Source organism: Alnus glutinosa, chromosome 10 (genome assembly GCF_958979055.1).
Source record: "Alnus glutinosa chromosome 10, dhAlnGlut1.1, whole genome shotgun sequence".
Taxonomy (NCBI): Eukaryota; Viridiplantae; Streptophyta; class Magnoliopsida; order Fagales; family Betulaceae; genus Alnus; species Alnus glutinosa.
The window spans coordinates 1,755,163-1,780,207 of NC_084895.1; the positions used below are offsets into that span (position 1 = coordinate 1,755,163).

Here is a 25,045-nt window from a genome sequence, read left to right on the forward strand (position 1 = left end):
CTTCTCTGTAGGGCTATAGGCTATTTTGCAATTTTTGCTTTAAAATTTGAAGTTTTTCTATGAACAAAAAGAAGAAGAAGAGAGTGTAGAAGAAACTAGAGAAGTGAGGAAGATAGGAGGAGATGAGGAGACGGAGGACAGGAGGAGTGAAACTGAAGGTTGTGATTGTGATTCTGTGAAGGCTTGATTCGCTTGAAGCACTAGTGCCTTTGTGCGTTGACAGTGCGTTTGGGTAGAAAAATAATATAGGCAGAAGGTGAGAAAGCCGAGAAGATCCTAAAAACTAAGAAACTAGAAGGGAATACTGTGAATGAGTCATAAGTGAATCAATGGGCTTCAAAAAACCACTTTTTGATAAATTGATAAATTGTATTTGTCATTTTGTTGGATCACTTGGATGAGTGGTGCTGTCGTGGGCCCATCAACCACGGGTGGAGAGGAAATTAATTGAGAAGTAAATATTGTACATTGAGGAGGAAATTAATCAATAACCTTTTTTTCTACTTTCTTTTTTTAAATTAGGAATCAAATTATTCAAAATTTCAAATTTGATTATGTGATTAATATGAGAAATAATTAATTAATCAAATATGCTTTGTTAGTATTTGTCTTTTATTGATAAATTTTTTTATATGTTTTTATTATTTAATTTGTTTTTTAAGTATTTAGTCGAGATTGAATTCTTAAGAAACTTACAAAATAAATACACAAAAATAAAGAACTAACTATGCCTTTTTTTTTTCTTTTTTTTTTAATTGTATTCCGTCACTTATTCTTCTAATTTTTTTTTTTATTATTGGTTTGTAGCGTTCAGCTAGCACATTTTTATCTTTGATTTGTTTTCAAGAAATCCTTCAAACTCAAGATAACGTTGATTCACCGAAAGGTACTCATTTTTCTTATACCCTATTAACTGTGCTTAATTTATTTGTTAAGTAGTTTATCTTTTTTCTTGTTTGCTATTTTGATGGGTTATTTGATTTGGTTCGTTGCCTTTTCAATTGTTAATGCTAATAAGAACTATTATAATTAAAAAAATTCTAACAAAGAAAAGTTATTTTTAAATATGATTTTATAGACATGTAACTTTTGTATACAGTTATAACTTATGATTTAATATGAAGTTAAGTTTAACTGTTTAAGATTTGTTTTCTTTTATTTTACAAGCGGGCACACATATAGAAGGACTACATATACATATTTATTTATTTAGGTTCGACCCCCCCCTACCCACCAATTGATTTATGGCTTTGCCCCTGTTTTTAACACATACATTATTGATTGTGGGTCTGGTGGTGAATTCGCAATAACAAATAACAATAAAAATTATAATTCTTTTTAAATTAAGATTCTACAAAGGAATCAAGATAAAATCATATAAAATCACTTTTATAGTGTTTCATATTGATAAACTAATACAAATAATAAGCCGGAGGCTAAAGCCATATTAATAGGCTTATATAAAGCCTAAATTAGAAACCCTAAAAAATAATAATAGAAATACAAAATAAAAACACTTTGGAATACAAAACGACAACTTTACCTAATAAACGTTGGAATTACAAAATATTCAGGGGTAATTACCTTTTTCCCCTATGAACTACCAACTTTTGCGCAAAACCCCTACAAATTACCAACTCGACCAAAATAGAACATTCAACTACTAAATACAACCATTTTCTCCCCTTCCGTCAGTTAGAGAGTTAAAACAAACGGTAAACGAGTCACGTGACCGCCACGTGCCGTTTTACATGGGGGCATGTTGGAAGATGGTGGTAGTTCATGAGGGGAAATAGGAAGAAAATGAGGGTAAAACAGCATGTGACGGTCACGTGACCCGTTAACCGTTTGTTTTAACCCCTTTGACTGACGGAATGGGAGAAAAAGGTTGTCTTTGGTAGTTGAATGCTCTATTTTGGTCAAGTTGGTAGTTTGTGGGGACTTTGCGCAAAAGTTGGTCGTTCATGGGGGGAAAAGGTAATTAACCCAAATATTCATGAAATATAAAATTGTAGTCCTCTAAATAAGCTTTCCAACGCTATCAAGTTTGGAATCTGACGATTTCCATACAAAAGAGATCCTCAATAACTATCTCATTATAGAAACCTTCCTTCAATAGACCAAAAATTATTGCGCTATCCCAATTTACATCCAGATAGCCAATCAACAAATATTGCCTAAAAACACTAAAAATACCCTGTAAACAAAATCTTCCCTCGAAGATAAAACCCAATTAACAATATTAATAGGCTAATACAGTAATATCTCATCTATTCGTGTTAATAAAAATTGATTAATATTTTTATGTTGTGAAAAAAAATTGATTTTTATAGGTTAAAATGATTGGATGAAAATATAAAACATATATGTGATTTCCGTATGCGCCGAATTAAAAAATTATTTTCTTGAAAACATTTTATGCTGACCAAACGGAACATTATATAAATGAAATTTATAATTTTCCACTTTAGAAATCTAAACCCATACAAGACGGATATATGTTAGCAATTTCGTGGAAAAGACTGGTTGGGAATCAGAATTGTTACTAGTCAATTTCAAATTGTGAGCCAAAAGTATGCAAGCCATCAAGAGGGTCAAATATCATATTCCTTGTCCATTGGACAAAGCCATCGCAAGCCTTGACCCCACCCGTCCCAACCCTTTATACAAATTTCCAAGGCTCTGTGGAAAGTATATATGACTGGTCACTCCAAATCACATAAATAAAAGAAATTGATAGGATAAGGGGGGATATGAATAATGAATTGTCTCGTTTGAACTCGTTAGTGGTCAAATTTATTTAGGGGAAAATTAAGATTTAACAAAAAAAAAAAAAAAAGGCTTCCGTTTCAAACATTATAACAGTAATTTTCTTCAATAATAATGTCTAATATAGGGCCCGTGGTGATGGGATTGGAACGTCACGCACACATCACCATTGGCTGAAGCTCACATCAAATAGAATAATGAGTATATTCATGATTAAGTTATGCACACTCCTACGCCCTGACTTGTAGCATTCAAAAATTCATCTTTGAATAATTCACTTTCGGTGACTGAAAATAAACAAAAAATAATAATTAAAAAAAATTCACATATTCTCTCAAATTACTAATAAGTTTAAAATAAAAATTACTATTTCAGATATGCCGCTTCTAGCTCTTTTGCTTTACATACCAAACAGAGTATTTTCCATGTCTCTCAGCTCAAACCTAAACTAGGTTCTAATTTATCTATTTTACATATCAAAACAAAGTGAATTTGGTAGGCATCATTCAACCTGAACCAATGGAGATTTTAACTCGTCGATCTCGGCCAAAGAACAATTGTTTCATCACTGAATTGCTGGTGCAATGGTTGGTCAATCCAAAGATGATGCAACTTGGGAGAAGTACCACTCTCTAACACAAGCCTACCCCTACCTTGTGGGCAAGGTGCTTTAAAGATGGGAGAATTGTAAGGACCTCTTCTGAGAAGGTTGATACGTGGCAACGTAAGGAGGGAAGATTGTTACGAATTGTAGGAGAAGAAGATAAGCTGGAGAGGCATTGACAGCTGGATAGTTAGTTGCATCCAGTTATGTGTCCTAGTTGTTACTGAAGTCATTATGTTCGTTATCGTCGTTATGTTTGGTAGTTGTAACTGAATGTATTTATTGATTCAGTTGATAGGCGTAGGCGTAAGAAATTGCATAAATGAGAGGAAGAGAAAGAGAGAGATATTGAATTGTTCAGATTGAACATCGGAGGGTGTAGCTCTTCGAACTGCCTCTTTTCAATAGAATTTCATTCCATTTCTTCTTTTCCATTTCTCGTTTTCTTCTTAAATTCTTAAGAGAACACGTGTTCTTCTACACAGAAGGATTGATAGAGAGGTTCAGCATATGCCAAAAACATAAAATCAACGCAAATCTCAGAACCAAAAAAGCAACAGGAAGGAAAACCCACCAAAGATTAACTATAATAACAAACAATAATTGGAACCAACAAATTATGAGACAAGATGTATGTAATATGTATGGTACAAGTTATTGTGATTATTTGACTTTTATTACTAAGATAATAAGATCTAGGTTGACACAGTCGTGATATTTATCAAGATCCATTATTCTTACATTTACAAATATATATAGTACTTGGAGTTTGCAATAAGAACATCTAAAATCAATAGGATCCATAATTAATCTGACTTATTATTGAGAGAAACACACATTGAGATTAGCTTACAATTTCTTAACTGATATTAGAGGGGCGTTTATAGTAAGAAAGGACAGAATAAAGGGTTTGTGAAAAAGTGAAAACTAGAATCAAGAATGCAGCCATGAGCGATATGATCGCCCATGGGTTGCCAAAATAGTCACGCTTCAACGTTGCTTGCCATCTATTGCAAGGGCGCTTACAATATGCATTCACTTCACGGTAGAGGTCTGAGTAAAGGAAAGCACCAACTGAAGCATCACAATAAAGCCTGTTGAAGATACTTGCTACGTCCTCAGTGCCCAAATAGAGTCTTAGAATTCCTCTGTCTTTTAGAAAATCTACATCTTGGTCATTGTTAATAAGGTCAGCAAAGAGCTTAGCATAAGAGGTGACTTCAAAGTCTTTGCTTGGATCACATTGTTCAAATGCAATTAAATTTCTGTATACAGATCTTGCATCCTCCCAAACCTTTAACGGTGGGATTGTCATCACTCCATCTTTGAAAGTTACATCAAGAAGGCTGTTACTTCTGTCTCCAGCTTTGAATTGAACTCCAGCTTGCACAAGTTCTATCATAGATGGAATCTGCTCCATAGACGTGATGAGGTTTCTTGGCGAAGTTTTAGGGGCCGGTGTTATTGTGGATGTTCCAATTGCGGAGTTTCGTAGGCAATCAAGTATATGATCGTGTTTGAGGTTATCACGAGTGGGCCACATATTTTCATAAAACGAAAGGACAAGATTAGGTAGGGATGTCTCTTCAGCATGTGATTTGGTTAGGTAGAACAAGCAATCAAGCACGCGCCAAGGAAGCTGATTCTCAAGTAGCTTCAGGTCATCTGCTAATCTCCAATACATCCATGGCATATAGAACACCGGATCTTCAATGTCTGGTTGCACCTCCCCCGAACCTTTGCGGAATAATTCAAGGATAAAACAACCATCAACCACAAGCATCTCTATGAAATCTTTTTCAGGAACAAGAATTTCTTCCGCATAACATGCACGACACTCTTGCTCAATTCTTCCGATAGCTTCTACAAAGCACTTCAAAGTAGTTCTCGTAGTTGGTGCTCGATCGAGGAGGCAATGCAAATACCATAACTTAATTTTTTCCATTGCTTGCAGCTTCTCCTTCCCGTAGTGAAATGGGCCAATTGAAACCAACTCTGGCTCGAAAGCCTTTTCACTATGCCTGCGTTGTCTATCCGGGACTCTAAATATGGAACTTTTAGATGGTATTGGAGATTTTTGGCAAAGCTTTCCTTGAATCGAAGATGTCACTTCTGTTACAATATCTCTAATAGTGATGGATGTTTGATTGCTACTACTCGTTTTTGCCATGATTTGTTCTTTCGTATTCTTTCTTCTTGCCAATGCCAAACAATATCTTTGAGATCCTGCTTTAATAGCAAGTAAAAGGAAGAAGAAAAAAAAAGAATTGTAATCTCAAATTTGTTTAAAATTGTAGAGAATTGTAATCCTCCTAAAAAGCTATCCCTTACGCCACGTGAAACCATGTTATGGCTGTGCTGGGCAACTAAAAATTCTTTCACAGTATATGAACGCAGTTAAAAGCCATTAAATTCATCAATTCAATAAAATAGCAACGATCTGAGTTAAAAATCAAAAGGAAAAATCCCTTGAGAAAATTTACCCCTCTAGATGGTGGGTCGTGGGTGGTGGCGTTCGGACCGTTCAGTACGGTGGTGCTGGGCTGTTGGTGGTGTAGATGGCGGGCGTCGCTCTTATCTGCCGGTGGTGGTGTCGCTGGTGGGAGGCGGCTGCTGCTGCGGGGTGGACGGCAGGCGGAGGTTATGGAGGGAGGGAGTAGCTCTTTGGTGAGAGGGAAAACTTTTGGGGTGAAATGAAAGAAAGAGTGGGTTTTCTTTTTGTCTGCAACTTGGAGAGAATAATGGCGTCTAGGATTTTTTTTTTGTTTTTTTCTTTCGAATTTTTCGATTTGTTTGGAAAGTGACAGAGATCTGGGTTGTTTGGCAAGCGACTTCGTCATGTGCTGTCACTGTGCATTGCGGCATATCACCTCAATCCATCAAGCGCCTCTCCTAACGTCTCCATCTCCAATGCCTAGGAATTTTTTTTTTCCCATTTTGCCCTTCTCCCATTAATCACTGAAAACGTTTGAAAAGTTGGGAAGAAGGGCAAAATAAAAAATAAAAAATAAATTTAACTCAATTTGTCTGAAGCTTTGGTCCTTGTAGACGGGGCTTGATGGATTGAGGTTACATGTCGCAATGAACAGTAACTGCAAGACACGATAGACAACAGCATTTTTTTAATTGAATTTTATAATTGGTCTAAATTATAAATCAACTTTTAAATTATAAATATGAACTACTCTTTAAATTTATTTTATATTTATCAAATTAACAAAATCTATTAATTTATCATATTATATAAATAGTAAGACAATTTTTAAATATCATTTGTCTTGTAATTTATTAACGAATTTTTGTTTACTTAGTGAACAACAAACGAATTCAAAAAGTTATTTGTAATTATAATACTTTAAGAAGTAATTTGTAATTTAAACTAACTTTAAAGATCAGTAACGTAATTATTTTAATTAATAATTTCCTTTATTTGTTTTCAGTAAATTCACAATGTTCAATGACAGCATTTATATATTTTATACTCCATCAAATGCGTCGTCTATGAATTTCTCTAGACAAAAGGTTTAACATAGTAAGCCCTAAAAAGATTTAGTATTTTTTTTTCGTTATTTATTTCCCTCTATTTGTTTTCAGTAAATTCACAACTTGGTCAATGACAGCATTTATATCTTTGCTACTCCCACCAAATGCGTCTTTTCGAGTGAAACTTTTGGATTTATTTAACATAGTAAAAAGATTTAGAAATTGTTGCATTATAGTGCTCTTCACAAAGAAGATATTACCAAGTAGATCCAATGAGTAATTGTGTCAACAATGGTTAGATGTTTAACCAAAGAGTAAGTACAATGGTCAGTGTCATGAAATGGATGCTTTGTTAATATTAAATTTTTGTCATAATTGATACAAGGGTCATCTAATTTAAATGAATGTGCTCGATCAGTTCATCCAACACCTCTGCTACCTGTCATTTATCTTTAGTATCGATATCTAATAACCATAGACATTGGAAAGTTTTCAAGTGGATTAGTTGATGACTGGTTGCATTATTATTATTTATTAGTTGATTTTCTTATTGACTTGAAGTCTTCTGTATAGACTGTATGCATGCACATCATATCGAATTTGTGTCCAAGTTATTGGTAGACTAAACTTCGATTGTAAATTTCTAAAAACCTCTGTCATGAAGTCTTATGTAAGCATGCACATCATAATAATAATAAAAAAAATGTTTAAAAATAACATTGGAAGTGATGCAATGCACATTAGCTGTTGTAAAATGGTGAAAGCTAAGGAAGTGGACATTTTTCCGCTCCCAAAGAACAGCAGAAATCACATATCACAATTATTTGAGAATCTCATACAGATAAAAAAAATAAAAATAAAAATAAAAACCCAATTATTTAAACTTGGAAAGGTCCAATATATGGGTGGTTGAGGTCATATATTGAAATATTAGATTAATTTTTTTATTTGATTTTGATTTTGTACAATATGTTGTTGACCAACAAACAAAAAATGAAACTTGAAAGTAATTTATGTATAATCCAATACAATATTTTGTTGTTTAATAAATTTGTCCACCATCCTAATTCTCTCCTTATGGATAACATGTGATTTTATTATTTAGTAAATACTATTTCATAATTATGTTTATATTCAAATTTGTCTTAACCTTTATAAAGTTATACTTATTTTGGCTTAGTATTGGTTAATTATAATATATTCATTATTGGATATTTGCATACTGTTATCTTCAGCTTTTAGATTCTTAATTTTATTTTTGATTATAATCCAACCAACTTTGAAAATAAATACTTCATTCTAGCACATGAATGAGTTTTTGGGCTCTAACTAGAATAGGCCTAGGTTAGCAATGATACACAAGATTGTATCATATGACCAACATACAAGACAATGCATTGGGTCTACAGTATAACGTATAGAAACCATTTATAATTTGCATTATAATATTATTTAAATGGTATCTTTAATTAATGTTTGCAAATGTTGAATACATTTGATTGCTTTTGCATACTTTGAAAAAATGGACACTTTCAAGCGACTACAATTATTAGTAAACATAAAAGATGGATTCTCTGGTGAAATTCTTTTCATGTTTTTCGTTTTAATTGATAGGCCAACAAATCGTCGATGAGTGGATATGCAGTTCTTATTAAGGATTTAGCAATATACACTGATTTTTTTTTTTTGTTGATAACTGCTGGTGTTTTAATTATATTATTCAAATCGATCTTATATGGTTAGAAGCATAAAATGTCTTTTTCCTTACCTATTGAAGAAAAAAAAAAGGTATGAAAGAAATTTATTTATAATTTTCCAAATTTTTTCAATTCAATAAAAATTTATTGAATTGAAAAAATTAAAATTCATCAATTTTTATTGAATTGAAAAAATTTTAAGCAATAATAATTAAAAGCCATTAAATTCATCATTTCAATAAAATAGCAACGATCTGAGTTAAAAATCAAAAGGAAAAATCCCTTGAGAAAATTTACCCCTCTAAATGGTGGGTCGTGGGTGGTGGCGTTCGGACCGTTCAGTACGGTGGTGCTGGGCTGTTGGTGGTGTAGATGGCGGGCGTCACTCTCATCTGCCGGTGATGGTGTCGCTGGTGGGCGGCTGCTGCTGCTGCGGGGTGGACGGCAGGCGGAAGTTATGGAGGGAGGGAGTAGCTCTTTGGTGAAAGGGAAAACTTTTGGGGTGAAATGAAAGAAAGAGTGGGTTTGTACTTCTGCAGGTCTGCAACTTGGAGAGAATGGCGTCCAGATTTTTTTTTCTCTTTCGAATTTTTGTCTGCAACTTGGAGACAATAATGGCGTCCAGAATATTTTTTTCTTTTGAATTTTTATCAACAAAAGTCAATCTTGTATGCATTTCAATCACGTCAGCCAGCCATCTCTCTCCTGACATTTCACTGCAACACGAAACAGAGAAATGAAAGACCGTCCTGTCCGTTGTTTAATAATTAAAAAAATAAAAAATACATAAAAGATAAATAAAAAAATATATATTTTTTTAATTATTAAATAACGGACGGGGACAGTTTTTTAACAGACGTGGGCTCCAGGTCCGGAACCATTTCTCCTAAAAAAATCTTCCGAATCCGTAGCATTTTCCAGAGTTGCACTTTTTCTTTTTCTTTTTTGTTTTTTTTCCGCAAATTTGACTTCCTACCTGCTACACATGAACATGGACCCATCTCTCTCTAGAATGGCCTTCACTCTGGACTTGATCGTAATTTGGCGGAGGCACGTTTTCAAAGCCCTTAATTTTTTATTTTTTTTATTTTTAGGTTAAGCAATGGCTCTGCAAAAATAGAATCAGCCCCCCCCTTAAAAAAAAAACTTTACTCTAACTACAAATACAATTTTTTTTTCTTTTTTTTAAAAAAAAAAAATATATATATATATATATATATATATATAAAACCCTGCAAGTCCACAGTAAATGCAGCAGATTTAAAAGGGAAAAAAAATAAAAAATCATTTTCAACATGGCAACCCAACCTAACCTGACAACGTCAATCAAAAAATTAAAAAATACACTGCACAAATAAAAAAAACAAAAAGGCAAAATTTACTTTTCAATAACTCAAATTTCCCTCAACCTCATTCTTACATTCAACCCTAAGAGAAAAGAAAAGAAAAACGCAGCTTCAAAATACCGAAGGCTCGAGAGAACTCAGAAAACTGAGATTGAAATTTGAGAAGAACAGCTTTGGAGGAAACACCGTCGGCCGTCCACGGTCCACCAGCACTGTCGTTTGTCACACTTTGAGTTATCTACTAGATCTCACTTCTCTATAGGGCCATAGGCTATTTTAACTACCACAAAAAGTTGCTCCAAATGAGTGAAATAAACTTTATCTAAAAAAAAGTATTCATAAAACAAATTTAATAACTCAAGCATGAACGTCATATTTCCTTTGATTAAAAAGAAAAAGGAAAAATCCAAATTAGTTAATTTTAATCAAACTGTAAAGTTTTTTTTTTTTTAAAAAAAAAAAAAACATAGCATTGAAAACCAAGATGAAATCCATCAAGGCAGAAACAAAATATTGGTAATTGTGGACAGACCGGCGGTTTATTAGCATCATAGCATGACAAGGTCAGAAAAAAAAGCCTTATGGGATTAAAACAAAAAAAAAAAAAAACAAAAAAACAAAAAAAACAAAAACAAAAACAAAAAAAAAGCACCAAAAATTACAGAGCCAAGATAGTAGGTGAGCATGCCTTGAAACTGATCAAAGAATCGTTCTTTCACCCAAAGGCTCTCAGAGATCGGTGAATAACATGGAAAGACCAACGCTTTTACTTTTACTTAGGTACAAGTCTTCGTAAATACCCAACATACAAATATCACTTTTTATTAATTTTAAAATTAACAATTCATTATAAGCATTTGTCAAAAATACCCAACATACAAATATCAACACTTTTAGGTACAACTCTGCATAAATACAAATTGTAATATTAGAAATGTGACAAAAAATTGATTGAAATCATGTATTCAGTGTTTCAAAGCATCTCCAGTGACCTCTTCATTTTAAAATTTTCATTAAAATTTAGTGAAAAACTCAAAAAACTCCACTCCAATAAGCTTTTTATAAATTCTTCTTTATTTTAGCTCTTATCAGAATCTCATTTCAAATTTGACTCACAAATTTCATGAGCTATTCAATATTCTATTATTTTTCGTTTATGCTCCGTTTGTTTCAGCGTAAAAGATTTCGGCAGGGGCGGAGCCAGCCCCCCCAAGTTGGGGGGGCCAAATTGAAAAAAAAAAATTTGGGGGGGCCAAAATTTGAAAAAATAATAAATTTTGGGGTAAAATTTTAATTTTTTTAAAATTTTTTTTAATTTTTTTTAATTTTTTTTGGGGGGAGAACCTTGAGGCTTGGGGGGCCCAGGCCCCCCCAAGCCTCAACGTGGCTCCGCCCCTGGATTTCGGTATTTTACGGTGTTTGGTAGAGGCGAAAATAATGATCAACGAAAATCATTTTCGGTTTGATCGTAATACCTTCTTTAATTTTTGAAAAACGATTTACGGTTTTAAAAACCGTAAATTGTTTTTCAAAATTATATTCTTCGTCTTTACACGCACGTTTGATATTTGACTACCTGAATTCGACAATAGTCGGTCGTCTGAAACTAGGTGGCACCGGAATCCGGCATCATCAAGCCACTGAAATAATGCCGGCGACGGAATCCGGCCACCGGAGTACTGCCGGATGCCGAGATCAGGCAGTCGGAATCCGGCGACATCCGGCAACCGCGCCGAATGCCGGCGGACCAGGTTCCAGTAGAATCTGGCTGGAATCCGACCATGTACAGAAACCGGCCGGATTCAGCCAAAATGGCCGGGATCCGGCCGAATCTGACCGGATCCGGAGGAGTCCTACCGGAATCCGGCAATTTTGGCCAGATCCGGCCAAGCATGCTCGCCGGAGTCCGGCAACAGCGACTGGTCGTTGCCGAATTCCGGCGACAGCTGCATTTTCACTTTTCGTAATTTTTTCGTGCTAACCAAACGCCGAAAATATTTTCGAGAAAATAATTTCTTCTGAAATTGATTTCGTCAAAAATATTTTACGATGGAAACTATTTTACGTCGAAACAAACAAACAAAGCATTAGTTTTCGTCTTTTTCACTTCTTCACTTTTCACTTATTACAAGAAGGGGGGGGGGGGGGGGTAACCAATCTAACAAGTAAATCCCTTGGTTAATGTAAGCTTGCTTAGGAAGATTAATCATAAGCCATCTGACATGGGTAACAAAGAAGCCTTGGTTATCTGTCAAAATAGCATGCTGAGTATAAACTTTTATCTTTCTTTTTTTAATATAAATGTAAGTAAACTTTTATCAAAATAGCATGATATGATTTAAAGGTGAAAAGTTGTTTGTTATTATTTTTATTTTGAAAAAAATAAAAAAAAATCGTACCAATTGATCAATGTACCAACTGATCTTAGGCAGGGAAGACTTGTTATGCGATTTTCCTAACAATTTGGGCATATTCATATGACTATAGTCATGGGTCTTTTGGAAACTCGCAAACATTTCTAAGCTCTTGATAATATTAAGACACAAAATTCAAACTTTCTAAGGTTTTTATATTTAATTTCTCTTTAAAAATTAGCGAAAAATTGAATTAGTCTATCAATTGGAATGGTCATTTGAGAGGAATTACTAAATCTGACTTTTTTTTAAAACAATTTTATTTTAGATGCAGAAATTGCTAAACTATTTTTTTTTTAATAATTTGTAAAAACGTTCCTAATTTTTTCCTATTTGATTAATTGATTGAAAATCTATATCTTTTAATAGATTTGCTACGTACTACTTGTTCGCAATAAGTGATAGCATAATTGCCTTTTCAACGAAAATCTTTTGGAAAATGAAAAACACTGGCGTAAACATATGTGATCTGTGCAATTAAGAATACTGTTTAAATATCACTTTCTTCAAAACAGGACTATTGAAATACTAAAGAGAGGTGTTTTTTTCACATCAATATTATATAATAATTACACAACTTTATTTATATGGGTAAAATTCATGTAGTAGGTTATACTCACATGAATTTCACTTTATATAAGTAGAGTTGTATAATTATTATGTATAGTTATTGTGCAATAAACATTTTTCAACACTGAAAAAGAAAAAAAAAGAAATAAAATTTGATAAGTGATTAATGCATAACAGTTATACATCACTTTAAAAATATAAAGTGAGACCCATATAATAAATCCTCCTACATGAATCCAACATAGAACCCACCTTGTGATGAAATATTTACAGTCGTGAAAAATAGAATTTTTTTTTTTTTGGTCATTGGTGGTTGTCATTTTTGCATTCTGTGTGTTTGATGAAATCTCCATAGGAAAGAGCTTATCAAGTTTCGGTAGTTCGTCGGTCCAGTTTAGCAAGTGAGTCTTCATCAGGAATTTTCCAAAATTTTCTGCTCAAACACTGCCTCTTGTACTTGGACAACAGTGGTCCATAAAAATAGCTATTATGCATAGCATTTCTATTGGATTATGTAAAACTTATATTTGGCTAGAATAGATAACATAAATGCTAAAAACACACTCCATTAGATTATCTATCCTAAATCTAAAGTAGAGTTTTGGTAGATTTGTGAATAGTGCAACTCTACATGTGGAGTTGCACTATTCACCAATCTATTCATTATTTTATTGTTTTCTACATACAAAAAGTGAAAAAAGTAAAATGACAAAAAGTAGATAAGAAATAAAAAGAATAAAATAAAAGTAAAAAAAGAGTATAGAGTTAAGAATAGATAATCGGATGGAGTGTGTCTTTTAAAACCCATTAGCTAAACTAGATAAAGTGAGTTTTAATTAGCTATTTTAGATTGAAATATACACGATCCAATGTGAATGCTCTAACAACAAACTACAAAAGCTGCCTTTTAAGTTTCCATCCTTACCTTAATAATAAGAGGAAAATCAAATTAAGTCCTTAATTTTTCATACGATTTTAATTTAATTATTGAACTTTTAATTTCGACAATTTAGTTCTCAAGTTTTTATATGATTTTAAATAGATGACTCGTCAATTTGTCATTTAATTCCTTACCGGTATGTCACATCAGTGCACAACCTGTAAGTGCAGAAATCACTCCTCTTTCACTTTCCAATACTCTGCACCCATTCATTCGGCCAGATAAATTGACAAGTACTGAAAGTTTTAAAACTCTTAAAATATAGGGCGGGCGGGTGAATATAGGGCACAACAGTCAAAATTTCAAATGTCATCATCGTAAGAGGCAGACGTGCCATGGCTGCAGCCTGCACGCACCTTAACCTGAACATGAAATTTCTTTTTATTTTATTTTTCTGTCGGTGGTAGGCCATTTGTTTTCTTTTTCTTTGGTGGTAGGCCATTAGCAGCTTTATTCTTCCAAAATTAATCTCCTTGTGAAATGATGAAGTGTTAAATCATTTTTCTACTTTCCTTTTATCTTTTATTCCTTTGATTCAATCCAAAGCAATGTCTCCTAATTACTATTGCACATATGCCGCATGTAGCTATTTTTTTTTTACATACCAAAACAGAACGTTCCATTGAAATATTGTTTCATTGTCCAAAGATTCTCAAGAACTCTAACAGATTGATCATCGATGAAACCGTTAAGGAAATTATTAAATATTGTAATCACGTTGCAATTAATATGGAAATATTTTTTCCAAAGGAGATCGGATGTTGAAAATTTTCATTTCAGCAAAGACTTGGCTCAAGTCATCGCCTGAGGTCGTTTTCCTTTAAGCTAAGGAATATGTGGACACCAGCTTCAATGGTCTGAAAGGGTAGAAAAAAGAAGATAGTGAACAGTCCTTGACGAAATCAGCTGGTAAAAAAAACAAGCTTTATTTTGTTATTTACATGCAACAAAAGAGTGAGAATCCTTTACCTTCAACATTTACAGGACGGTAAAAAATAAGTTGATTGTATGATGAAGGGATATCAATTGTCAGTGTTTTGATGGATTGATGGCTTGGGTTAACTGTGTGCTTCTCCCAATTATTTGATCGGATTGAAAGCAATTAAGAGAATCCGAATCCGAAGTTGGTAAAAAGGTAGATATTTGTTGACTACATGCCACCCGCCACTTGAAAAAAGAGTACTAGGGGTTGTTTGCCCTTTCGCAGTTAAAAAGCTCCATTTTTCTTGCATTTCGGTAAAGTTGATTGTACTAATTTTGTTCTTCTTTGGTGTAAAAGTAGTTCCTTGGGTGAGAAACTGCTTACCCCTGCCCCTCGTGGGTCCATCACTCCAATAGCTCTTTCTTTTCCCTCTCATCAATATAACTCCACTTCTTCCTTGTTAAACCAAAACACACCTTCCTATCTATCTGCTTTTGCTCTGCATTTTGCATTTCCCTTCCTTCATTTCCTTCGATTTCCAAAGAAGAAACCATGGCTGAGATTGCAACCATTTTTGTCTCTCCCTTCCTTCAAGTGTTTTTTGAAAAAATGGCATCTAGTGAGTTCGTTGACTTCTTTCGGCAACGAAAACTCTCCGATAGACTCCTGAAGGAGTTGAAGACAACATTCCTGACCCTCAATGCAGTGTTTGAAGATGCAGAAGAGTTGCAAGTTACGAAGACTTCAGTGAAAGAGTGGCTTGATGAGCTGAAAGATGCAATCTATGATGCAGAGGATGTCTTGGATGAGGTTGCATCTGAAGAGTTGCGAAGCAAGGTACGAAAGTTATCCATCTCTGCTTTTCGTAATTCTTTTGTCAAAGAGATAGAGCTAAAGATAAAAAAGGTACTTGAAAGACTAAAAATTCTAGCACAACAAATAGATCTTTTAGGTCTAAGAGTAGGTGTTGGAGGGAAATTATCTGAAAGATTGCCCACAACTTCTTTAGTTGAAGAATCTGATATTTGTGGTAGGAATGATGAAAAGGAAGCGATCATTAAAATGTTGCTCTCAGATGATGTAAGCATCAATGAGATGTGTATAATTGCCATAGTTGGCATGGGAGGAATTGGCAAGACCACCCTTGCTCAGTCTGTATACAATAACAACAAGGTGAAGGAGCACTTTAACATTGATGCATGGGTTTGTGTTTCAGAAGAATTTGACGTGGTCAAGGTAACGAAAACAATTCTGGAGGCAGTAACTTCGTCAATTTCTGATATTAAGGATTTAAATCAGCTTCAACTTAGACTAAAGGAGTGTTTAACGAGAAAGAAGTTTCTACTTGTTTTAGATGATGTTTGGAATGAGACTTATGATCACTGGGAGACATTATGCAAACCGTTCAAATATGGGGCACAAGGAAGTAAGGTAATTGTAACAACACGTAGTGATCGTGTTGTATCAGTAGCTAGAGCAATGTCTCATCGTCTAATGGAGTTACCAGAAGAAGACTGCTGGTCACTATTTGCAAAGCATGCATTCCATGATGGCAACTCTAATGCACATGGAGAGTTAGAAGTAATAGGTAGAAAAATCATCAAAAAGTGTGGATGCCTTCCATTAGCAATCAAGACAATTGGTGCTCTATTAAGATCTAAACCAGATGTTGATGAATGGGATAAGATATTGAGGAGTGAATTATGGGATTTGTCAATTGATGAGATAGGAAATATTCTTCCTGCTCTCAGATTAAGCTATAAATATCTCCCATCACATCTAAAGCGATTATTTGCTTATAGCTCAATCTTTCCAAAGGATTATGCTTTCAAAAAAGACCAGTTAATCATGTTATGGATGGCAGAAGGTTTCCTCCCGCAATCCACAAACAAAACAATGGAAGAAGTTGGTAATGAGTATTTCCTCACTCTAGAATCAAGATCATTATTCCAAAAATCTAGTAACGACAAGTCACGTTTTATAATGCACGATCTTGTGAACGATTTAGCAAAATCTATATCTGGAAATTTTATTTTAAGGTTGGAGGGTGATTGTTCTCACGATATTGTAAACAATACTCGCCACATATCCTATTTTTTCAAACAAGATTTTCATAGCTTGAAGAAGTTTGAGACCCTTGACAAGGCTAAGAGGTTGCGCACTTTCCTACATTTTGATATGAGAAGTTTCAAATGGTCCTCCTACTACTTGACCAAAAAGGTAATACATGATTTGTTGACGACACTAAGATGTTTACTGGTGCTTTCTTTGTCGAGCTACGAGAACATTACTGAATTGCCAGATTCAATTGGCAAATTTAAATATCTACGTTACTTGGACCTTTCTTTCACTAATGTGAAAATATTGCCTCATTCTATATGTAAGTTGTGCAATTTGCAAACATTGATCTTATTAAATTGTAGAGAGCTCGCTTCATTGCCAAGAGATATGCGGAAACTCGTTAGTTTACGTTATCTTGATATTATCGGAACTGGCATAAAAGAGATGCCAATACAACTTGGTGAATTAAAATGCCTCCAGACGTTGACTAAATTTATCGTTGGCAAAGGTAATGAGTTGTGCATTGGAGAGTTAAAAAAATTCACAAATCTTCGGGGATCGCTTTCAATATTGGAGCTCCAAAATGTTGAATCTCCTACTGATGTTCTGAATGCAGCAAGCTTAAGGGATAAAAAGTATCTCGAAGAGTTGGTATTGGGATGGAAAGATGGTAATAATTTTTCAGAAAGTCAAAGAAGTGTACTCGATAGTCTCCGACCCCATACAAACTTGAAAAGTCTAACTATTGAATACTATGGTGGTAAAAGCTTTTCAGATTGGGTAGGGCATCCTTCATTCTCTAATGTTGCATCTCTTTATCTAGAAAGCTGTAAATGTTGCAGCAGCTTGCCACCCCTTGGGCAATTACCCTCTCTGCAAAACCTCTCTATTGTTGGGTTTGATGAAGTTGTTAGAGTGGGTCATGAGTTTTGTGGCAGTAGTTCTTCTTCAGTTAAGCCATTTGGTTCCCTTAAAGTTCTTATGTTGAAGGAGATGCCAAAGTGGGAGGAATGGGTTTCTTTTGGTGACGAAAATGGAGGTGGAGCTTTTCCTCAACTTGAGAAGCTTTATATTAGGGACTGTCCTAAGCTAATAGGAGGGTTGCCGGTCCATTTTTCTTCTTTATCCAAACTTGATATTATCAAATGTCCACAGTTGGTGGCTCCGCTCCCAGTAACTCCTACTATTCGTGAATTGAAGCTCAACAATTGTAATGAGATATTGTTAAAGGAATTGCCAACTGGAATGGAGAAGCTCGTAATTGAAGGATTTAATGCCCTGGTGTCCTTACCGAAGGGAATGATAGACTCGAACAACGGTCTTCAAGAGTTTCAAATCTATAATTGTTCTTCACTTATGTCCCTTCCAAATGATGGTCTTCCCTTTGCATTAAAAACCCTTGAGATTAACGGTTGTAAGAAGTTAGAGCTCTCAACAAACTTCGACTACTCATCCCTTGAAAAATTGTGTTTGCGGGATTTCGATTCTCTCAAGTCCTTTCCATTAGATTTATTCCCAAAGCTTTATCACATCGAAATCAACTGGTGTAGCAATCTGGAATCTCTTACCATTCCAGAACATTATGAACATGATTTAGTCACCTTGCGGATTCGTATCTCTTCTTGCCCTAATTTTGTATCTTTTCCAAAAGGAGGATTGTGTGCCCCCCTCCTTACATCGTTATGGATCAGTTGTTGTGAGAATCTGAAATCACTTCCAGAAAAAATGCACATACTCCTATCTCTTGAGAGCTTGCATATAGAATCCTGTCCAGAAGTTGAGTCGTTTCCTGAAGGGGGCTTGCCCTCCAATCTGAACTCAATTATCATTTGGCATTGTGAGAAACTCATTGCGAGTCGGATGGGATGGGGTTTGCAGAACCTGCCCATTCTTAAACATTTCTCAATCGGTGGCAAAAATGAAGATTTGGAGTCTTTCCCAGAGGCACAGTTGCTGCCCACTAGTTTGACCTTTATTTCCATCTGGAACTTTCCAAATTTGAAATCTTTGGACAAGAAGGGGCTTCAACACCTCATTGCTCTTGAAGATTTGCGTATCTGGAGCTGCCCTAAGCTTAAGTACATGCCAGAACAGGGGTTACCTGCCTCCCTTTCTATTCTAAACATCTCTGATTGTCCTTTATTGAAGAAAGAGTGGCAAAGTAAAAAAGGGAAAGAATGGCGCAAGAAGATTGCTCACGTTGAACAGATATGGATTGATGACGAAGTGATTGAATTGAATAAGCTACAAGATTTCTCAAATTTCGGTACGTGAACTTTTCAACCATCTAATTCTATCAGTATATTTACCCAATCTCTTTTAATTTGCTTAGTTGCTATCTTTGAAAAACAGAATGCTATGCCCACTTCGCCGTCTATTGTTGCTTTTAGATTCGTTTGTTTTGGTGTTGGGCTGAAATGGTGGATTTTGAGAGTCCAAACAGTTCTTTGCTACAGAAGGCAACGAAGTACGGCATCACAAAGCCAATCTCTCTTGCCGGACCCATCGAGGCCGATCTTCAGTGCAATATGGAATTGGAAAAGGTAAAGATTCGTTCTGATTTATTTTCTTTTTGTTGGCTTGGTTAGATTCGCAATTTGGTGAATTTTCTTATATAAGTAAACGTCTATATTGTTTGTAGTTCTTGATTGATTCGAGACTGTATGAGAGTGAGGAAGAAGCTGTGAGGAGACAAGAGGTCCTAGGCCACATCGATCAAGTAATTCATTGGTTTCGTGGTTTTTCTCACTACCTATTTGAGGAAAAAAAATGTGTCCGAGATGTTTACGTTGAATATGGAGATTGGAGACCATTCTATGCATTGGTGGATGCATTATGGTAAAAAAGTTTTCATTTTGCTGGCCTTGTGTGTAACGACCCACCCCTAATGACATAATATTGTCCGCTTTTGGCTCCCCAAACTAGACTTCCCAGGAGGTCACTCATCCTGAGATTGCTTTCGTAGAAGCACGCTTAACTGTGGAGTTTTAATAGGTTTATAATCATCACGACTTTAAAACACGTGTCATAAATGATGCATTTATACTTATAAGCACATCCCCATTCCCAGGCGATGTGGGACGTCACAATTACTCCCTCTTGGGACCCAGCGCCCTCCCTGGCAACCCTCATGGGATCACCCAATTCTTGGTGTCCCAGCGAGTGCCCACTAGCAACCCTCATGGGCTTGTGCACGCTCCCACCATCTCAGGCTGGGCAATGGCTCTGATACCATTTGTAACGACTCACTCTCAATGACACAATATTGTCTGCTTTTGGCTCCTCAAACCAGACTTCACAGGAGGTCACCCATCCTAGGATTGCTCTCGCAGAAGCACGCTTAATTGCGGAGTTCTGATAGGTTCATGACCATCACGGCTTTAAAACGCGTTGTGTCATAAATGGTACATTTATACATATAAGCACATCCCCATTCCCAGGCTATGTGGGACGTCACACTGTGAGTTTCAAACTGTTCTCTTATATTGATAGAGAATTGGGAATTTGATTCATTTGCGTGGAATCAAATCATATAAACAAACAGAGAATGCAGACTTGCAGTTGCATTGTAAATAGTCCATTTTTTTTTTTAGATTTTACTTTTTCTTTGAATAGAAAGACCAAGACAAGTAAGTCAATGATTGGCCTTATATACCCAGTTATTTTGCATATTTGTTTGATTTACTGAGATGTTGATTTTTAGTGTACAACTTCTCGGTTTGCTCTGTTTTTTTCTTCATTTTTTTTTTTTTTTGTTTCTCATACATAATCAAATCCTTAAAAATTTGGTATTTCCTATTATGATTTGAAGCATAAACAACCTACTTCCTTTTTCCATTCTTTAATAACTTTAAAGCCACAATCTTTCCCCTAAACTTTGGTACCGATTAAGCATAGAAACATGTTGTACTGCTGTCCTATCCATGAATATATTCGTATATATCTATTTAGGTGCTAGGAAATTGTTGATTTATCCATATTTTCGATTCCCTGTGCAGAGGTGCGTAGCAGATATTAATTTACTGATTTTACTTTATAACAACAACAACAGCATCAGTACTAATAAATGTGATGATAATAAGAGTTTTTTTTTTTTTTATTTGATCCACTTAGTGCGGCACTTGTTTGATCCAAAGCTTACTTTTTGACTACTAAGACGTGCACACATCATGGATATTGTATTAATATTATGCATACTACATATTTGCATTGTTCATTTTTTGTCTTGCTATATTTAGACGGCATTGCATATGCATCTTTCTATATATTCGTGATAATTACTTCAAGTTGTAGATCTTGTTCCACAGGGTATATAGATATTGTTTGTAGTTAATTTTTGAATGTGCCAACCGAGTTTTTTCAAGCATGATTAGGATTTTTGTGGATTGTGCTTGCAGGTAGACATAACAACTAAGTGTAATAGTAAGTTGTGGAAAAAGCTCAACCAAGTGTCGATAGTGAGGAAATGGATCAAGAAGATAATGTGAACCACAGTGATGATGTGCATGACATTGAAAATGAGGCTATGTGGGATGGGAAGGAGATTAAAAGGCACTGGTTAGAGGTATCTCACAAAAACATTTTTGGTGAAAAGGACAAATACCACCTCTCAGATTGCCATTGTTGGTGCCAATGTTTGCCCCATTGAGAGCCTTGACTATGAGTTAGCAACCCCAATTGCTCCTGTTTTATTTTTTATTTTTTTTTTCAAGAATAATCTTACCATGTAAAACAAGTTATATGAACACCAGAAGTAATACCTTGACAGTATTACTTCTGGCTGATTTGAAACCATATTTTACCAATTGCATGGAATGTTTTATTGGAATTTGCATTAGCACTATGATAAACTAAGTTATCTTTATTTGTATAAACTATTCATTTCATCTGATACATGTGTGTGTATGTTTTCCATTTCAGTCTACTATGCGTGTGTTGTTATTGTTGAATGTGAAGACTTTGCAAAGTAAAGAACAGAGAAAACAAAGAACGGAGGAAAGCTATTGCTTTTGTATATTGAAAATATCTGGAAAAAATAAATCAATCAATACCAGAACAAGTTTCTGGATATATACAGAAAAGAGTCGGCTAACTAGAGTTATCTAACTAACTATTAACTAGAGTCATCTAACTAACTATTACATCATCCTTTAATTAACCCACGTGTATAATACAGAGTAACTGATTCTATTATTGCTAACAGTTATTTCTTTGTTGATTCAGACGTTCAGCTATGTTCTCATGAATAGGTACTGAAAGGTTAGTGAACCTGTGGACCTTGTAAAAGTGTGGTGCCAAATTGAATAACGGGGAAATTTTGGTTTCTTTTTATTTTATTGGAAGTGTAGGCTTTGAATTGCCATTCAGTACGTTTTCTTCTGCAAGCTGCTTTAAGGGAAAAGGTAATCAATGATAGAAAAAGATTTTCTTGCGGCTGCCGTGTGACCATTGTTAAGGTGTCTGACTAGATTTATGGTAAAAAAATGGCAGTTTGCTTGATATCTAGCTGGCATTGAACCAAGTTGGAGCTTGTTTTGTTTCTGATACCTTCAATTATCAAAATGTTGAAATGAAAACCTGAAGCTGGTTTTAGATGGTGACATTATCCATTGACTAAGAGGTGCAGGTACATTTGTATTGGTGGTTCTTTTTTGTGTCAGTAGAACACATCTATAATCTCTAGGTGGTGTTTTTTTTTTTTTTTTTTTTTTTTTTTTTTTTTTTTTTCTCCATCCTTGTTTTTAGCACGCAAATAGGGGATTCTCTACTTGCCTTTTACTTCGCCTTTTGGGTATTGAAATTAGTGTGTATATGTAGTAGATACATGTGATGTGGGCAACTAATCCTCTTGCTCGATAGAGGGAAGGAGTTGGGCCTGGTACTAACAAGGATATATAATGGATCATCATCGCCATTGTCATCAACATTCAAGCTTTTGCGAGCTTTGAGGTATGGTGAACCCTAGAAGTAATAATCATGGTTTCTCTCGTGTTTCAGAACGACAGAGAAATCATTGCTTTTGGCATATCCTGTAATAGAATTAGCACTACTCTCATTCTACTTTGCAACAGTTGAATTGGTTTTAGATCTAGCTATAGATAGAATTTCAATTATATGTAGGCCTGGAGCTACTTGAAAGAAAGGTTGGTTGGAAGAAATTAGTGAATGTTGTTTGATATGATTTCTGGTTTTGTGATGTTTTAGTGTTGCGTATAAGTCATGATGCCTGTTATCCAAAGAGATTTTAAGATGTGCCCCCATTACCCAGTTATTTTGCCTGTGTTTGATGACTATTATCTTTTTTTTTTATCATTTAATTTTACAAATTCAATGATACTGAAATTTGGGTTTTATTTGGATTATTGCAGATCACCAAAGCCATTTTTGGTTCCAAAGTCACTGATAGTTCTTCGAAGTGTAGCTCATCTCAAAGTAATTGTCAGAGAAAGACCAACAAGAAAGTAAGTATTTTTCTAATGATATATCTGTGCAATGTCTTATTAAATCCTTTGCTGTTTCATAATTCTGCTCACAACTAGCTCTAAGTTTCTGCTTATCCCCCGCAGTCTTTTGAAAGAGATCTACGCTTCCATAAGTTGGTCTTTGAGGAAAGTGTGCTGCCAGATGGGACCAAAGTAGCATATTATTCTCGTGTACAGAAATTGTTGGTTGGTTACAAAAAGGGATTTGCTTCTTCTGGAACTGATGTTCTGTTTCAATATTGTAGTTGGTACAGAGAGATTTTATTTACTTTTACTGAGCAGGTCATCCCCCTCACATTTTGAAGCTCATGTTGCAAGCCGTGAGTGTTTCAAATCATTCGGGTGGTTTTGTGATTGATGTCCAAAATCAATTGTTTACTCATTTCACGACCTCTGTGAGAAGAAATAAGAAGTTGCGGTTTTGCGATTAGGAATTTGACAAGAAATAAGTTATATTAGCTTTCCTCTTTAATTTCTTTCTTCATGAATTGTCTATATCCGTGGCAAAATGTTGTAAATTGTCACTAATGTAAATTATGAACTCTGCTCTATCTGTCAAGATGGAGGGGATCATTTTGCTGTTGAAATGAGAAACTGAAGCTAGTTTTAGGTGGTGACATTATTTGTTGACTAAGAGGTGCAGCAGGTAATTTTTTTTAATGGTAGTTCTTTTCTTTATCAGCAGTACACATACATATATATGAGCATTGGTTATGTCCCTTTGTATTGTAGGCTAGAGTCCTTGGAGAAACCGGGCTGCCAGGTGTGATTAAAAGTACTGGAATATTGTGTTTTTGCGGCAAATGCAAAGGAGTTGAAGTGGGTATTCGATGCTATTTTAGATTATGGTTTTAGAAGACCTCTAGTTTGTTTGTGAATCATTGCATGTGTGCTTATTTTTATGTTGGTTGTAGGTTGTCATGCGCTGTTTGAGCTGCATGTGGACAGTGAAAATAAGCATCTACCAGAGTATATTTTCTTAGAGAAGGGGAACATTCTCTGTAATGTCATGAATGCATGTGTAAATGCTTCGTTGGACCGCTGAAAGAGTTTGTCTAAAATTCCATGATTGTTCTTCTTTAAAAACATCTACCATCAGTCTGAATTGTAGAGGTATCTTTTGCATCATGTTTGTTATGTTATAAAGTTCATCTGCACTAGTTCTTCTCTTTTTTTCTTTTTTTTTTAATAAAATGTGATGCTTTGGCTGCTTAATGAATTACAGGACATCTTTCTGAAACTGACAATAGGAATTTGGTGCTGCTATGTAAATCATTTGTGGAGTGCTTAAAATAGCATTATTAATGGGCAAGACTTCTGTGAACCAGGTCCACCCAAACTATGGAAAGGAATTTCGAAATTCGACAAGAAATAGAAAAAAATTAACTTCCAATTGGGCTAAACACCTTTTGTCTTCCATTGTGTATAATCTGATACTAATATGATAAACAATTGGAATAGGCTCATTAGCCACCACGAATTGCCAAAACATAAGTGGTTTTGTTGCACGAATACCAACAAAATTCATTCTGCTTTGTAAAATTTTGTAGTTCGTGGGGATCAAAAGTTTATAAACTCGCTCCTGAATGTTGCAAGGAGGCTAAGATTGATATAAGATGGAGGGTTCTTAATTGGAATTGGCCTCTTCATATGAAATGAGATAGTTGCTTTTAGAGTATGTTGTCATTTTCTATGTTAGAGATTGTTAATTCCTATGTCAGTATACAGGTGATTTTCCTTCAAATGTAAATAAGATT

The 25,045-nt window shown here is 34.9% G+C and overlaps 2 protein-coding genes and 1 long non-coding RNA gene across 7 annotated transcripts; 2 read left to right on the top strand and 1 right to left on the bottom strand.

Moving 5' to 3' along the window:
• Positions 1-4,069: 4,069 nt before the first annotated feature.
• LOC133880630 (UPF0481 protein At3g47200-like) lies at positions 4,070-9,189 on the bottom strand. 5 transcript variants are annotated; one of them, XM_062319616.1, is made up of 2 exons: positions 8,851-9,189; positions 4,070-5,602 (listed from the first exon to the last, which is right to left on the bottom strand). In XM_062319616.1, exon 2 carries the CDS (start codon positions 5,541-5,543, stop codon positions 4,233-4,235), a length of 1,311 nt encoding a protein of 436 aa, XP_062175600.1. In that variant the 5' UTR covers positions 5,544-5,602; positions 8,851-9,189; the 3' UTR covers positions 4,070-4,232. The 5 variants fall into 5 exon arrangements, with proteins under 5 accessions (XP_062175600.1, XP_062175599.1, XP_062175598.1 ...); XM_062319615.1 differs by having other exon boundaries at positions 4,070-5,599; positions 8,851-9,188; XM_062319614.1 differs by lacking the exon at positions 8,851-9,189 and adding an exon at positions 5,857-6,117.
• Positions 9,190-15,233: 6,044 nt separating this feature from the next.
• Positions 15,234-19,080, top strand: LOC133879828 (putative disease resistance RPP13-like protein 1). The gene has a single exon (XM_062318599.1). It carries the CDS (start codon positions 15,298-15,300, stop codon positions 19,078-19,080), a length of 3,783 nt encoding a protein of 1,260 aa, XP_062174583.1. The 5' UTR covers positions 15,234-15,297.
• Positions 19,081-23,867: 4,787 nt separating this feature from the next.
• On the top strand, positions 23,868-24,399 carry LOC133879434 (uncharacterized). The gene is made up of 3 exons (XR_009902079.1): positions 23,868-23,925; positions 24,021-24,107; positions 24,203-24,399. It is a non-coding gene; the product is annotated as an uncharacterized LOC133879434 (long non-coding RNA).
• Positions 24,400-25,045: the final 646 nt, after the last annotated feature.

Excerpts from the sequence above, each read along its gene's own strand:
- LOC133880630 (XM_062319616.1), bottom strand. The coding sequence starts at position 5,543 with ATGGCAAAAACGAGTAGTAGCAATCAAACATCCATCACTATTAGAGAT.
- LOC133879828 (XM_062318599.1), top strand. The coding sequence starts at position 15,298 with ATGGCTGAGATTGCAACCATTTTTGTCTCTCCCTTCCTTCAAGTGTTT.